The sequence below is a fragment of the Nyctereutes procyonoides genome, unplaced genomic scaffold (assembly GCF_905146905.1).
Source record: "Nyctereutes procyonoides isolate TBG_1078 unplaced genomic scaffold, NYPRO_anot_genome, whole genome shotgun sequence".
NCBI lineage: Eukaryota > Metazoa > Chordata > Mammalia > Carnivora > Canidae > Nyctereutes > Nyctereutes procyonoides.
Window position 1 is genome coordinate 39,719,156 of NW_026575024.1, and position 14,200 is coordinate 39,733,355.

A 14,200-nucleotide genomic window follows, 5' to 3' on the forward strand; every position below is an offset into this window, starting at 1 on the left:
TCACCTGTCCCACAAATATGATTTTCCCTTTCCCCTCTCTCATTCCCCTGTATTCCAGTCATTCCCTTACTTATATATTTAACAAATATTTATTTAGTACCAGCTCTGTCCTAAGAATTATGTGTAGTGCTGTTGATACCAACAAATGCTTGTAAGGTAGCAATCCTATGTATTCCCCTTAACCCTAAATCCTTTACCTTTGAGATTCTTTGTCTCAAAGAATCTTCCCATCTATTTACTATGACTGAGAATTGTTCCTTTGTCTTATTTATTTAAATTAAAGTGTAATAAAAATAAACCTTTAAAAAAAACTCAATGCTGTTTCATTATTGAAGAGAAATAAAGATTCCATAATATTAAAAGAAATATGAAATAAGGAAACTATGCAAAACAGTGTTCTTAAAAGGGACTACCTAGTTTTATTGAAACAAATTGGTCTGCCCAAGAAGTATGTAAAGGAGGGTACAAGTTCAGGCCTGTGTTTTAACCAGGCTAAAAGTATATCATATTCCCTTAAATAAGCACATCTTCCATTTTTCAAATTGAGAATTGGTTTCTGTTAAAAATCTTTCTTGTCAAAGACAAGTTAAAACTGCTGTTCAAGTGTCTTGTATCACTATAACCACAAAGCTAATACACATTTGAACTCATTTTTTCCCTATTTAGACACACTTGTTCACTCTTTGGAAAGTCCCAGATTGGGTTACTTAAGTAATCCTATTTTTGTAACTGAGCCAGTGTTGTCATCATCAAAATTGCAACTGATTCGATATATAGTGTCGAGAAAGAGGACTGTGACATAAAAGCATGTGCTGATTCCTCTCATTTTGCATTAGTTACATTGCATTATGGAGCTGTAGGACCTGGCAATACTTTAGTTCACCCTTTTATAATTAAATTAGGTGATCTTCAGTAGGATAACATTCTGTAGATTCCATACATATTATGTTTTGTTACCATCTTTGGATGTGATTTATGAGGAGAAAAAAATATGTGTACATACATACATACACATATATACATACAGGTATCCCCTGCTTTTCAAAAGTTCACATTACACCACCTAGCTAGTACAAAAGACCTACAGTGGTAACTATTTTCTCTAACTGAAAGAAAGCTGAAGAGGATTTTTGCTTTTATCAAAGAAGTGAAAATAGCATTCAGTATTTTTCTGCAGCAAGCCATTACGTAGAACCAACGTGCACCCTGAGCGGTGAAAGTGGCCCTGCCAAGGTCCTTCTTTGAGAACTAGGCCCAGCATCTCAGCATCAAGTTGCCATAACTTTGAACTCTGTGAGCATCTGTCCCTTATCTCAGTTTATTTTGTGTATCCACTAGCAAGATGTGTCCTAAGATATTAGAAAAGCATAAAAGAGGTTATTTTTTGGGTCTGGGAATGGCTAAAAAATTTTTCCACATAAATGAATGATAATTACTTCTTTGCTTTATACCATTTTAGCTTACAAAAATGTTTCATGGGAGTGCTTTTTTTTCAGATAGTAAAGGAAACATCTGTGTGTGTGATTTTCCAGTTTCGTTGGCAGTATTGTAGAGTAGGTTCTCCTGCGTCTGAGCCTAGACAAGTCACCTGACCTCTTTGATCCACTTCTGTAAAATGAAGGAATTGGGCAAAATACGTGGTTTTCCTCCCATGTTGCAGTATTTCTTGAAGTCATTGAATACATAGAGTTGTAGCTGGTGAAGCCAAATTGGCTAACAAGGGGCAGCTCTTCTCCTCCCTCATGCTGCAACAGAAGTCATTATGTTTTGTTTTCTTTATTAATACTCCCAAGTAAGTTTTCTAATTCCTGATGCTTTTTCACCTATTCATCAACAGTAAGGCTTATTGTATTCTATTTTTGGCTTCATAGTAGGTTCCAACTTATATAAAACACACAGACCCTGGAATAATCAATGGTTTCTTTAAATTCTGCAGTTAGTATAAAATGTAAACTATTAATCTTGTGTTTATGCCTGGTTTCTGCATGTGAGATAGTTAAGCCTATGTTTAATTTTCTCTCTTTGTCAGCTTCAAAGCAGGATATTATACCAGTGCTCTGGCATTCCCTTGATTTTGTTTAGAAGGTATAAATCTAGTAAAGCATGAACAGAGAGTTGTTGCCAAACTGATGGCTGTATTTGTCTGTGTAGATTGTATTTCCACAGCTGTCACTTGGGATGGTTGCTCCCTGTATAAAGTAGTGCTAGAGTCATTCACATGCTTGGGATTTTAGTCTTAGATGTTTTAGCACTTCCTACTTTGAGCTTCACATTGTAAGGAATATAATGTGCCATTCTAACAGGTGATATTTCATCTTTTGTATCTTTTAGGATAACATGTTGTGAATGAAATAGTGTTTTACATAGAGCTTCTGGGGAATTTTTTGCCAACAATCATTTGACATCCCATGTGCTCTATTGTAATAAGAAAGCAGAATAAATAAACTTGGTGGTCAGGATCCTGTTAGAATAAAAGTACAATTTCTTTTATAACGAAAAGCAAACAAACTCTGCACAGTCTTAATCAATTTTTTGTTTGTTTTTTTAAAGATTTTATTTACTTATTCCTGAGAGGCACAGAGAGAGGCAGAGACACAGGCAGAGGGAGAAGCAGGCTCCATGCAGAGCCCGACTCTAGGGGGACTTGATCCCAGGTCTCCAGGATCACACCCTGGACTGAAGGCGGCACTAAACCGCCGAGCCACCTGGACTGCTCTTAATCAATGTTTAAATACTAGTCTCCCAGGCTGTTGCTTGTTTGCCAGATAGTCTTGGGTGGGGATAGAAATAGGATGCAAACAAATGATTACTGTAAAGATAATAGAAATTATCTTGGTAAGTGGAATACAAACTTGTTTCAAACACTTACCAGGCCAGTTTAGCTCATAGCATGAGTTACATCTCCCAGTCTGGATTTTTCACAGACTGGATTACAGCAGTTCCCCCTCATCTGCATTTCACTTTCTGGGGTTTCAGTTATCTGAGGTCAACCATATGATCTGGAGGCAGGTGATCCTGATGTATTATCAGAAGGAGGATCACCTGCTTTGCGTTAAAACCTAACATTACATACAGTGCTTACATCATTCACCTCACTTCATCTTCTCAGGTAGGCATTTTATAATCTCATATCATCACAAAAAGAAGTGTGAGTGCAGCACACCATATTCTGAGAGAGAGAGAAAGACCACATTTACCTAACTTTAATTACAGTCCTTTAAAAAAATGTTTTATTATTGTTGTTCTCAATCTTTTACTGTGCCCAATTTATAAATTAAACTTTACCATATGCAAAGAAAAAAAAACATAGTATGCATAGATTATGGTACTATCTGAAGTTTCAGGCATCTACTGCAGGTGTCTTCGAAGATGTCCCCTGTGGATAAACAAGAGCTACTATATTTCTGACTCACAAACTGCGGGGGCTGTTAAGTATGCTAAAATACAAGGCTGGCATGTGTTGGGTAGTGGCTTTGTTTCTTAAGATTACTGAATAAAATTTTATTGCATCAGAAACTGTCAAATCTAAGAGAACTGTCAAAACTAAGAGAAGTTAACTGATGTACAGATCTCCAATATATGTCATGCCTGCTGCCATTTCAATTCTCCTTACCCCACTCTGTGATCAGTATTAACTGATCATAGTTCTCTTTCCCACTCAGCCTAGATTTAGCTTTCGAATTCTGCTCAAATCAAGAGATACTGACAATTGGGGTACCTGGGCAGCTCAGCAGTTGAGTCTGTTTTTCACTCAGGTCATGATCCTGGGGTCCTGGGATCAAGTCCCTCTCAGGTTTCCTGCAGGGAGCCTGCTTCTCCCTCTGCCTATGTTTCTGCTTCTCTCTCTGTGTCTTTCATGAATAAATAAATAAAAGCAAGAGAGAGAGAGAGAGAGAGAGAGAGAGAGAGAGAGAGAGAGAGAGAGAGATACTGACAGTCTTTTCTAATTAATGAATCAGAATTATTTGAAATTTGTTTGCCATCCCTGTTAATTCTAAATTTCCTGATGGAAGAATATAGATAAGGTAGTTGACTATGACTTACTAAACCCACTGGACTATTTAGAAACTGAGGCAGAAGTAAAACAGGTTACCTGGCTCTTTCTATTACCCTATACAGACTAAAAAGGATTTTGAGATATTAGGAGGAAAAGTGCTTTAGGGGTCTGATTAACTACAGCTGTCTTAAATTTCTAACAATGTTATGGCATGCATTTCACTTAGGATCTTCCAGTAATGGAAGATTACTTATAGTATATAGTAATTTTATTTTTCATCATTTGATACATAATTTAATTGTATTTGTAAAAGGATACAAATGCATGCACACACAGACATGTATATGCACACAGAGGGTCATTCAAGATATTTTTATTTTTAGAAAGAAGGTAATGTAATATTCCATTTATGTTCTGAGAAACACATGAAATAATGAATGATACTATTGGTAAGTACCATGATCATTTTTCATTTAGGCTGATTATCCCAAGAAAAGGATTCCTAATTGAATTCACTTTTCCCTATGGTTTTGATAATTTAAAAGTGGATATACCTATAAAAATTTGATAATTTTCATTAAAAATTTCAGAACTGAGTTCAAATGGAAGAAAATAATTTCTTAAAAACTCTAAAAAATTAGTCATTTGGTTAGGATATCATAAATAAATTCTCCATATTTGCCATTTTGAAATTAGATTTAGGTAAATCTTTCTCCCATTTTATATTCACTGTTTTTCATTTTTGTGTTTTGTTTTGCCTTTTGCTTTATAAACAGTGAAACTGTTTATCTCATTGAGTTGTTATTTTGGGGGGGACAAAAAAGTGCAATACACAGATTCATTAACTTATAATGGCTCATTTTAGTTTCTCATTTAATTGATTTTTGAGGCAATTACTGTAGCTTGATTTTTTTTTCCTCTACCTCTCTGGTAATAGAAAGGATATTTTATTTAGGAAAATATGAATAATAATAGTGTCAGTAAGCATGCTCAGAAAAGAGATTTTTAAATCTTATTTTGGAAGCAGTGATATTATGCTCATAAACTTCAAGTTTTCTTTGTTTCTTTTCTCCTTTCCTTCTCTGAGAAGCTTTGGGAATAACAAGAAGCACTTCTGAAATTCCCTCTAGCAAGGGACTTAGATAGGGACAGAAATATATAAACATTTTTACATCCTTAGTCATTAAGTATTTCCAAAGAAATTTTAAGAGTTTTTTTTGATAGTCCTTGGTTTTACAAGCAGAAAAAGGACCAACGTTTACTTTTTCCACACACTTCAATAAACAAATACCTCTAGTATCAAAAGAAGTTGGACTAAACTTACGAATTATCCCGTTAGAAAAAATGTATTGAGAGCTTCTTGATGCAGTCCAAACTATTAAACTCAGACCACATCTTTAGGGGCTTCTATTTAATTGGGATGTACCTCAATTTATTAGAGATAATTAAGTAGAAATTAAATGACTATTAATTTTAAACATACAAAAGTCATTTTCACTTTTGTAAAATGGAAGAAACAATCCATCTGACTAATAAATGTTGAGCATCAGTTATATATAAGGTGCTTTGTGAAGGGAAAGATTATATTCAAAATCCTGATAAAAGGTTCACTTTTATTTGCCTTCATTTATGTCATTTTTACTGAAGAAAATTGCCTTGATATTTTTGCTAATAAACATTATATTAAAAAAATTATGAGAACAGGGGATCCATGGGTGGCGCAGCGGTTTGGCGCCTGCCTTTGGCCCAGGGCGCGATCCTGGAGACCCGGGATCCCACGTCAGGCTCCCGGTGCATGGAGCCTGCTTCTCACTCTGCCTATGTCTCTGCCTCTCTCTCTCTCTCTCTGTGTGTGACTATCATAAATAAAAAATAAATAAAAAAATTATGAGAACAAACATTGATAAAATAGGCTTAGATTTCATGAATTCTTTAGAAAAATCATTACCCAGGTTATAGTTATTAGAATTGCTTTGAATATATATATATACACACACACACATATATATACACAAAAATATTCACTATATATATAGTGTGTGTGTGTGAATATATTTTAGCAGCCTAGATTAAGTCCTATTACATGAATGATAATGCACATGAAATTATCTTAAAAATCTTGACACCGGGGATCCCTGGGTGGCACAGCGGTTTAGTGCCTGCCTTTGGCCCAGGGCGCATCCTGGAGATTAGGGATCGAATCCCACGTCGGGCTCCTGGTGCATGGAGCCTGCTTCTCCCTCTGCCTGTGTTTCTGCCTCTCTCTCTCTCTCTCTCTGTGTGACTATCATAAAAAAAAAAATCTTGACACCTAGGTGACTCAGTCAGTTATGCTCCCAACTCTTGATTTCAGTTCAGGTCATGTTGAGGATGGCGAGATGAAGCCCTGTTTCAGGCTCCACACCCAGTGCAGAGCCTGGTTAAAAGTCTCTTCCTCCCTCTCCTCCTCTCTACCCCTGCTCTCTCTCTCTCACTCTCTCAAAAAAAAAAAAGTTGATAATATACCATGCAGAATGCCACAGTTTGGTAAAGTAGTTCTATATTGATATTAAAATGTGACCAGAGACACTGATCTAGACATGAGCACACATCTGACATATATTGACTTGATGGTTCTCCGGCACTGGGATTCTAGTTCCTATACCTATGCCTACTCATCCACCCACATCTATTGGATAAGGGCTTAGTTAAATAGAGGGACCTTGGGCTATGTTCTCAAAACAGGCAACCTCTACCTTTATTGAGCAAAACATTGGGTGAAAGTAGCTACATCGTGTTATTGTGCTCCTGGCCATAATTTGAGTGAAAACTACCACTCTTGTTATTTTTTCTTGGAAATAACTTTCTTTATGAATGAATATGTGAAAGTTGGAGAAAAACAGTTTCAGGGATCTGGAAAACTTATAGATAGGGAAGTAGTTCTCAAGGAAATATAAAAATAAATAATCAGCAGGAGTGCGAAATGCCATGTGGTTTTATAAATGCATATAGCTAAGATTTTAGAAAATATTTGATTTAGCCAAGAGACATGGGTTGATCGTGAAAATTCTGCCATTCACAAAGGAGTATGGGAACCAAAATAGAATTCACAGCATGTTTCCTCTTGCCCCTGCAACAAGTTACCACTTCAACAGCTATAAAGATTAATTTGGTGCAGGACATTAAGTCCAGGCTACCATCTATGTAACTATGCACTCTCACTGTGAAGTCAGATAGATTTGGGACCTGAGTTGACAGAATGACAGAAGATTTTATGACATCAGGAATGTGTTTTATTTGTGATTGATTAATGACATTGCTATCTAGTCCATGTTTGTGGAATAAGTACTGAGAGGAAGGCAAGGGCAGCAATTAGATGACCCTGTCCTTGGAAGGTGATATGAAATAAGATTTGATGCTCTAATACTGACATATTGACAAGGCCTTCATAGGCATGTGGTCTTTATGCATTTTCATGATATTCTCTTTAGTGTTATATACATTATCACATATTTAACCTCATGGAACTATGAATATGGGCATTTGTTGCAAAAATGCCTATTGATGGAATTAGTAACAGATTTTTGCTTCTCTTACAATGGCAATGCATGGTCTGTGGACAGCACACTGAAGTTCAAGTTAAAGATTCCTACTTCTCTTTCCTAAATGATTTCTTTAATGTTTTGGTAGTTCAAGTTACACAAAGAAAGAGATCTTGGATGCCACATTCTTTCTTTATACTGCTGTAGGATTTCTTTTTTTTATATAATGGCATGAGATAATGCCTATTATACATAAGAACTCTATGGAATAAAACTCAGTGTGGTGTGTATTAACTTTTGTTTTCTGGCTGTTATAATGACAAGATAAACATAGGCATAATGTTTTTACTACTTACATAGAAACCTGCAATGGAGCTTCATAAAACTTTGACCTCTTGAAACGAATTCAAATGGAATTATCTTATATTTTGCTTATTATTTGGCTTCTAGAAATATGTGTGCTAGAATAATGGATAACTGTATAAGAAATGGCACAACATTATTTTATGAAAATGCTTTTCTTTCCTTCAAATAAAAAATTAATGCTAAAAGTAATAAATCTGTTACTGGTTAAGGGTTCTTACTGTACAGTGTCAGGATACTTTATTTGATGAGATTTTATTAAAATTATTATTATTATTATGTTACATTGTCCTTTGAAATCATCGAATTGCCTAAATAGCATTATTCTATCTCTACTTGATGAAACAGAGAACATAGAAGATTAATTTCGATACAGAATAGAAAATAAAAGAATCATAATATGTACCTCATTTATTAGAAGGGAGTACATATAAAAATAGTCATTTGAAGAGAAAAAAGATAGTGAATTATTTTAATTTTCATATCATCATAAAGCAGTAATAAATGCTATCTTTATATGAAAGTGCGTAGTGTGAGTTTGTGTGTATTTATGAGACATGATCACCACCAGGTTTTTCTTAGACTATCTGACATATTATTGACATATTATAGTTTTTATATATTATTTAATTGTTTTTGTTTGTTTTGTTTTAAACAGCAAATGCCAGTCTTCTTGGAGGAGGAGGTGGTAAGTCCTGAACATCACTTATTTTACAATATATTTTTTACTACACCAACCACAAGATATTAAGTTCTATGATACTTATAAGAAAATTAACTGTAATTATTAAACAAAAAATGATAATCTTCTAGAAAATAATTTATAATAAAAATACATATATTGGTTAGCCTAAATGTAATTTTGAAAGACTTCAAAATATGTGGAATATTGTTTTTCTTCTCATCAAACTGTATTTCTACCTTTGGCATAAGCTGTAACAGCTCTAAGCTATTGAGACAAACACACATATAGGAAATGATGGAGTCACTTTTGATATAAATTCCAAAATAATACGTTTGGAGATTTGCAGTTTTAGGGTTTTTTTCCTATCAGAATGATTTTACAAAAGTTATGGCTTTGTAGCATGAGAGCTTGATATATCAGCCACTTAGGAAATTAACATCTGCATTTTGCTTTTTCTCTTAGCTTGTTTAGAGGAGAATAAATGAGATCAAATTGAGATGAAGAGAGTATTTTTTTGGTACCAAAATCTTGGAGATGTTTATTATTTTAATTTCTTTATTATTAATTATTATTATTATTATTATTATTATTATTATTTTAATTTCTGCGTTGAAAGATGAAAACTTTCCTAGCCCATCTATATCTAATATAGTAGGGGGGGAAATATACAATAGAATATAGTCGTGTTAGACCCATGTAGACATAAATAGGTTTGTTTTCTCTCTTCCTCTTTGTTTTTTCCCCAATTGCTCCTTCTTTTCATGTATATCGTTGAAGTAAATATAATTGCACTGAGATTTAGGCTTTCAAAAAAAATTCCCTGGCCATCATGAGGAGGTTATTGGGTAAATTTTATTTGGAAACTAAAATCTTAATCATTGTTCATATATAGGAATCAACAGATTTTTAGAAAACAGAATCCTGGAAGTAGAAATATAGAAAAATAAATCTAGAAAGTACTCTTCATATTATCACATTAATGTACATTCTATGGTAGACTATTTCTTGTTTTCTTCCCTAAAGTACTTTAGAAAATATAAATTGACAGGATTTCTCATTATATTTTTGGGAAATTAGAAGGGAAAATTTTCCTTCAGAGTTGGGTTCCAGTGAATTTTTATCTCTAGGTCTCTTTTGTAAAGAAAACATTATTAAAATAAATCCCCCATAGTGCTGATATTCTTACAAAACACATTAGTATTTTAACAAATTTGATGAATACTATTAAATAGGAAAAATCTTTCTCATGTACAAGTAGTCTAGATACAGACTAGAGAGTGGGAGTGGGTTGTTTTTTTTTTTACTGACCCAACCTGTGGCCCTTGAATGTACCCTAGCTGACCCCTGTGACCGTTTGCAGCATTTTACAGGCCAACCCAACCCTAGGCCTACGGCTGATGTGGTTCTGTTGAAAATGGTGCTCTCTTATAAAGTGGTTTTCCCAGTGCCTGTGTGTGGCCCACGGAGGTGGATGGAATGAGCCCCTGTTTCCCATGATCCTGGGGAGCTGCAGGCATGGCTAGCTGGTAGGAGAGTAATTCCATGGTGTCATCAAACATTCAAACTCTTACTTTTTTGGTCTTTTTCCCCTAGTGCATAGAACTCAGGGGTCCATGGTAGTAACTGGAGTAAATGGAGCTCTAGCCATTATAGATATGGGGGTCAGGAGGAATAATGGGCATGTGGAAGAAGGGGGAAGAACTTGGTACTTCTGGCATATAGCAGATGTGTGTTAGGTCATCTCTATTAAAGGTAGGAGAGACAAGTGGAGTGACGTATTTAAGAAACTTCTTTTTAGATGAAATCAAGGGCAGGGTCATAAGATTCTGCAGGTTTTTCAGATCTCACTACCAGAGAGATTGAAACGCTTTCTTTCCTCCCTTCCTTTCTCCCTTCTCTCTCCCTCTCTATCTTTCACTCTCTCTTGCCCTCTCCCTTCCCTTCCCTTTCTTATTGAAGAACAGTTGACATACAGAGTGGTATTAATTTCAGGTGTACAACATAATGATTCAAAATTTACATATATTATGAAGTGGTCACTATAATAAGTCTAGTTATCATCTATCCTCATTGCAAGGTTGTTACAATATTATTAACTGTATTCCTTGTTCTGTACGTTACATCTCTCTGTGTTATTTATTATATAACTGGAAAGTTGTACCTCTTGATTTCCCTTACTTATTTCATCCATCTTCTTACCCTCCTACCCTCTGGTTCTCTCTATCTATAAGTCTGTTTCTATTTTGTTTTGTTTGCTTACTTATTTGTTATTTTTTAATGATGTTTTGTTTTTTAGATTCCACACATGAGTAAAATCATGGTATTTGTCTTGTCTGACTTATTTTACTTAGCATATTACCTTCTAGGTCCATCCATATTATTGCACATGGAAAGATTTCATTCTTTAGTATGGATGGGTGCAATTCCATTGTGTGTGTGTGTGTTTGTGTGTGTGATATACACACTATGTGTGTGTCTGTGTGTGTATATATATATACATATATTCATATATACATATATACTTATATTTATATACACACATTTTATTTGGAAACTAAAATCAGATATATATATCTCCTATATTTTTATCCGTTCATCTGTCTCTGGATATTTAGGTTCCTTCTATAGCTTAGCTATTGTAAATAATGCTGTTATGAACATAGGAGTGCTTGTTTTTTTTGAATTAGCATTTTAATTTTCTTCAGATAAATACCTAAAAATGGAATTGCTGGAATTAGGACTTTGTTCTCTAAGAAGGAAGGGGAGAGTGGTGGTTTTGATAGGCAATAAGTAGTTCCCTACCATAGTGAAAGGTAGGCTACTGTTCAGAAAGCCTTACCAAGCTGCTTCGTTTCAGTATGTGGAAACACAGTTGGTGTATATATGTATATAGAATTAACTCTAGTGATCTGGCCTGTATTTTCTTATGGTTCTTCTAACCTGTGTGAGAAGATACATTATGAATTCTTAGCAGTGTCAAGAAATTCAGAAATAGGCAAACTTAGGTTTCTGTTTACCTGAAGTATATACTTTACTGTCTGCCTCTAGATTGTTGATTTTGCTAAAATGCAGTTTTTGCTATAATTTCTAATTTCCGAATTCTAAAATTAGTGACTTGGCATCATCATAAAGATAAATTGCAAGTATTTAAGATGGCTGTAATTTCTTTCTTTAAAGTAGGTCATTGATGGGTTTAAATTTATTTATGTACTTCCAGATATGTCAAGATTGCTCTAAAGTACATGTTCCTTAAATTAAATTTAAGGGACATTTTTATCCTTCTTTGAATGGAATTTGTCTTCTGATTCTATGACAAATCTTTTTAATCCTGTCAGTGATATTTGTAAAGTAACAATAATTATCCAATAAGGGGTAATTGAATTGATGTAATTCTCTTGAATTGATATATCTCCAAAAATCTCTAAAGGGAATAATTTATTGATCGACTAAACAATTTGATCGAGAAAATAATAATGCTATCTTAGGTACCATTTTTTCAGGCCCTCAGGAAGGCTCCCCCCCCAATTGTATGTAAATAGTACTTGAAATTTAGACAAAATCAGTGTATATAAAATTGTATTATCTGTAAAATCTTCACATTGTGTTGTTTTTTTTCTGAGTGCTTATAAACCAAGAAGAATGGTTTCCTAAAAGGAGATTTAAAAAAAAAAAAAAAAGGTCACTATCATCCTCTCAGTTCTTTTTTTTTTTTTTTTTTTTTTTTTTTCAGTTCTTATTTGAAAGTGAGAGAATCACTTCACACCAGTGTGAATTTTTATCTTTGGGCTAGAGGTCACTCTTTCTAGAAATTTAGTGTCACAGATCAGACTTCATTCATTGTAATAAACACAGGTGATGAAGTTACAAATACCCAATCATTTCAGGTGAAATGGATCATCTCTGTCTTTATTTCCTAGATATATTAAAGGCAGAGACAAATGCTAATTTCTTATATAAGTATTTAACTGGTCTGTGGTGATTGAATTCTACCTTTCAGGATGACTTTATGTTACCTACGTAATGGTATAATGTCAAAAATACCTTAGGATTTCTGATAAGTTTTTACAAGCTTTCTATCATTGCTACCAGTACTACCCTGTATAGCTAGCTGTATAGCCCATTAATATATAAACCAAGTAAAATTTATTTTCTAATTTTGCCATTTTATTAGTAAGGATAGGCTATATTATATGTGGTATCCAATAAGCCTAAAAATCTTAATGGCTTAATAAAATGAGTTTCCTTGCTCACATCGTAGGCTAAATAGGATTATTGGCTCTCCTACTTATGCTTTCCTATAGGTGGCAATTCAGAGACTCAGGGTGTTATAAGCTATACTGTCTGATGTGTGGCTGCTAAGAATGTCACAGTATAGGAGGAGAGAGCTAGAGGATCTTGTGAAATATATTTACAGACCAGTTTGGGAATGGCGTATATCACTTTTGTTCATATTTCACTGGTTAGAATTTAGGCAGGTGACAACCACCTCCACACCCCCCATTCAACCTAACCACAAGGAAGACTGGGAAGAGTGGATCCTGCAGTTTCCAGGAAGAGGAAATCATATGGTAAATACATAGTAACTTTCTCTGCCACAGTGTTCAAATGAGATCAGTGTTATTCTTCTTATTATTATTATTATTAAATTAATGGTGAGCAAAATGAGACTTTGGGATATTTGGTGACTTCTTCAATGTTATATAGCTTATAAAGGGCAAACATTGAATGAGAAGACAGGGTTCTTGATTTCCACTCTAGAGCTCTTTGCCTTTCCTCTGTGATTTTTAATATATATTTGTTCTTCTGATTTGCTATTTCTGTGCTCAGGTAAATAACTTTATACCAGGAAAAATGAACGAGAGGACAGGAAAACATGTATCTGGGATATGGAGATGTTTTCCTTGGCTTATTTTCACAAGTCTCAGCCTCAATTGATAATTTGAAAGTACATACAATGGCACTGTCTTACAGTATTTGGATTGCTTTGGATTGCTGCCCAGATTCATGCACTTTTTTGTGTATTTGAGGTTCAGTCTTAGAATACATTGCATTTTAATTACCTGTTCACTCGTCTGTAATGAGAATGTCTTACATGCACAAAGTCCTGTGATGTACTTTTGGAATATATAATAAAAAAAACCCCAATATTTGCATCTAGCCTCAAATTATGTGAAGAAGCAGAATTAGAAAGAAAAATCAGAATTAAAGAGTTAATTCCTTGATTTCTTTTAGATCATTGCATTAAATAGACCAGAACAAAATTTATAATCTCTTACTTCAGATATTTTCCCTCTCATTGTCACAATAATTAACATAAGGCCAGTACTTTCTGATAGACCAAATAGGACATTATTCATGGAATTTGCTTCCTTTTCCAGTCTGTCAGAGCCTCTGAGTGCTAAACCTTGAAGCACAATGTTAGACTATTTAAATGACATTTCCTGACAAAGTGGCAATTTAAGGTTGGTATTTTTATACACATATTTAGTAGGGCTGCTGTTTTAAACATATACACACATATATTTGTATCAATACTATAATTTTTAGCTCATCCTTGAGGTGTTTCTGTGGCGGGTTAATCTTAAAACTCTAAGTATAAGCAACTACCACTAAGTAGTACATGAAAGCCATTTT

The 14,200-nt window shown here is 34.3% G+C and overlaps 1 protein-coding gene across 1 annotated transcript in view; it reads left to right on the plus strand.

Moving 5' to 3' along the window:
* The window catches only part of MACROD2 (mono-ADP ribosylhydrolase 2), a 1,896,077-nt gene that overhangs the window by 443,989 nt on the left and 1,437,888 nt on the right, over positions 1–14,200 (plus strand). Inside the window, exon 4 of the mRNA XM_055345329.1 lies at positions 8,540–8,569. Coding sequence (XP_055201304.1) covers positions 8,540–8,569 — 30 coding nt within the window. The remainder of the gene's footprint in view (positions 1–8,539; positions 8,570–14,200) is intronic.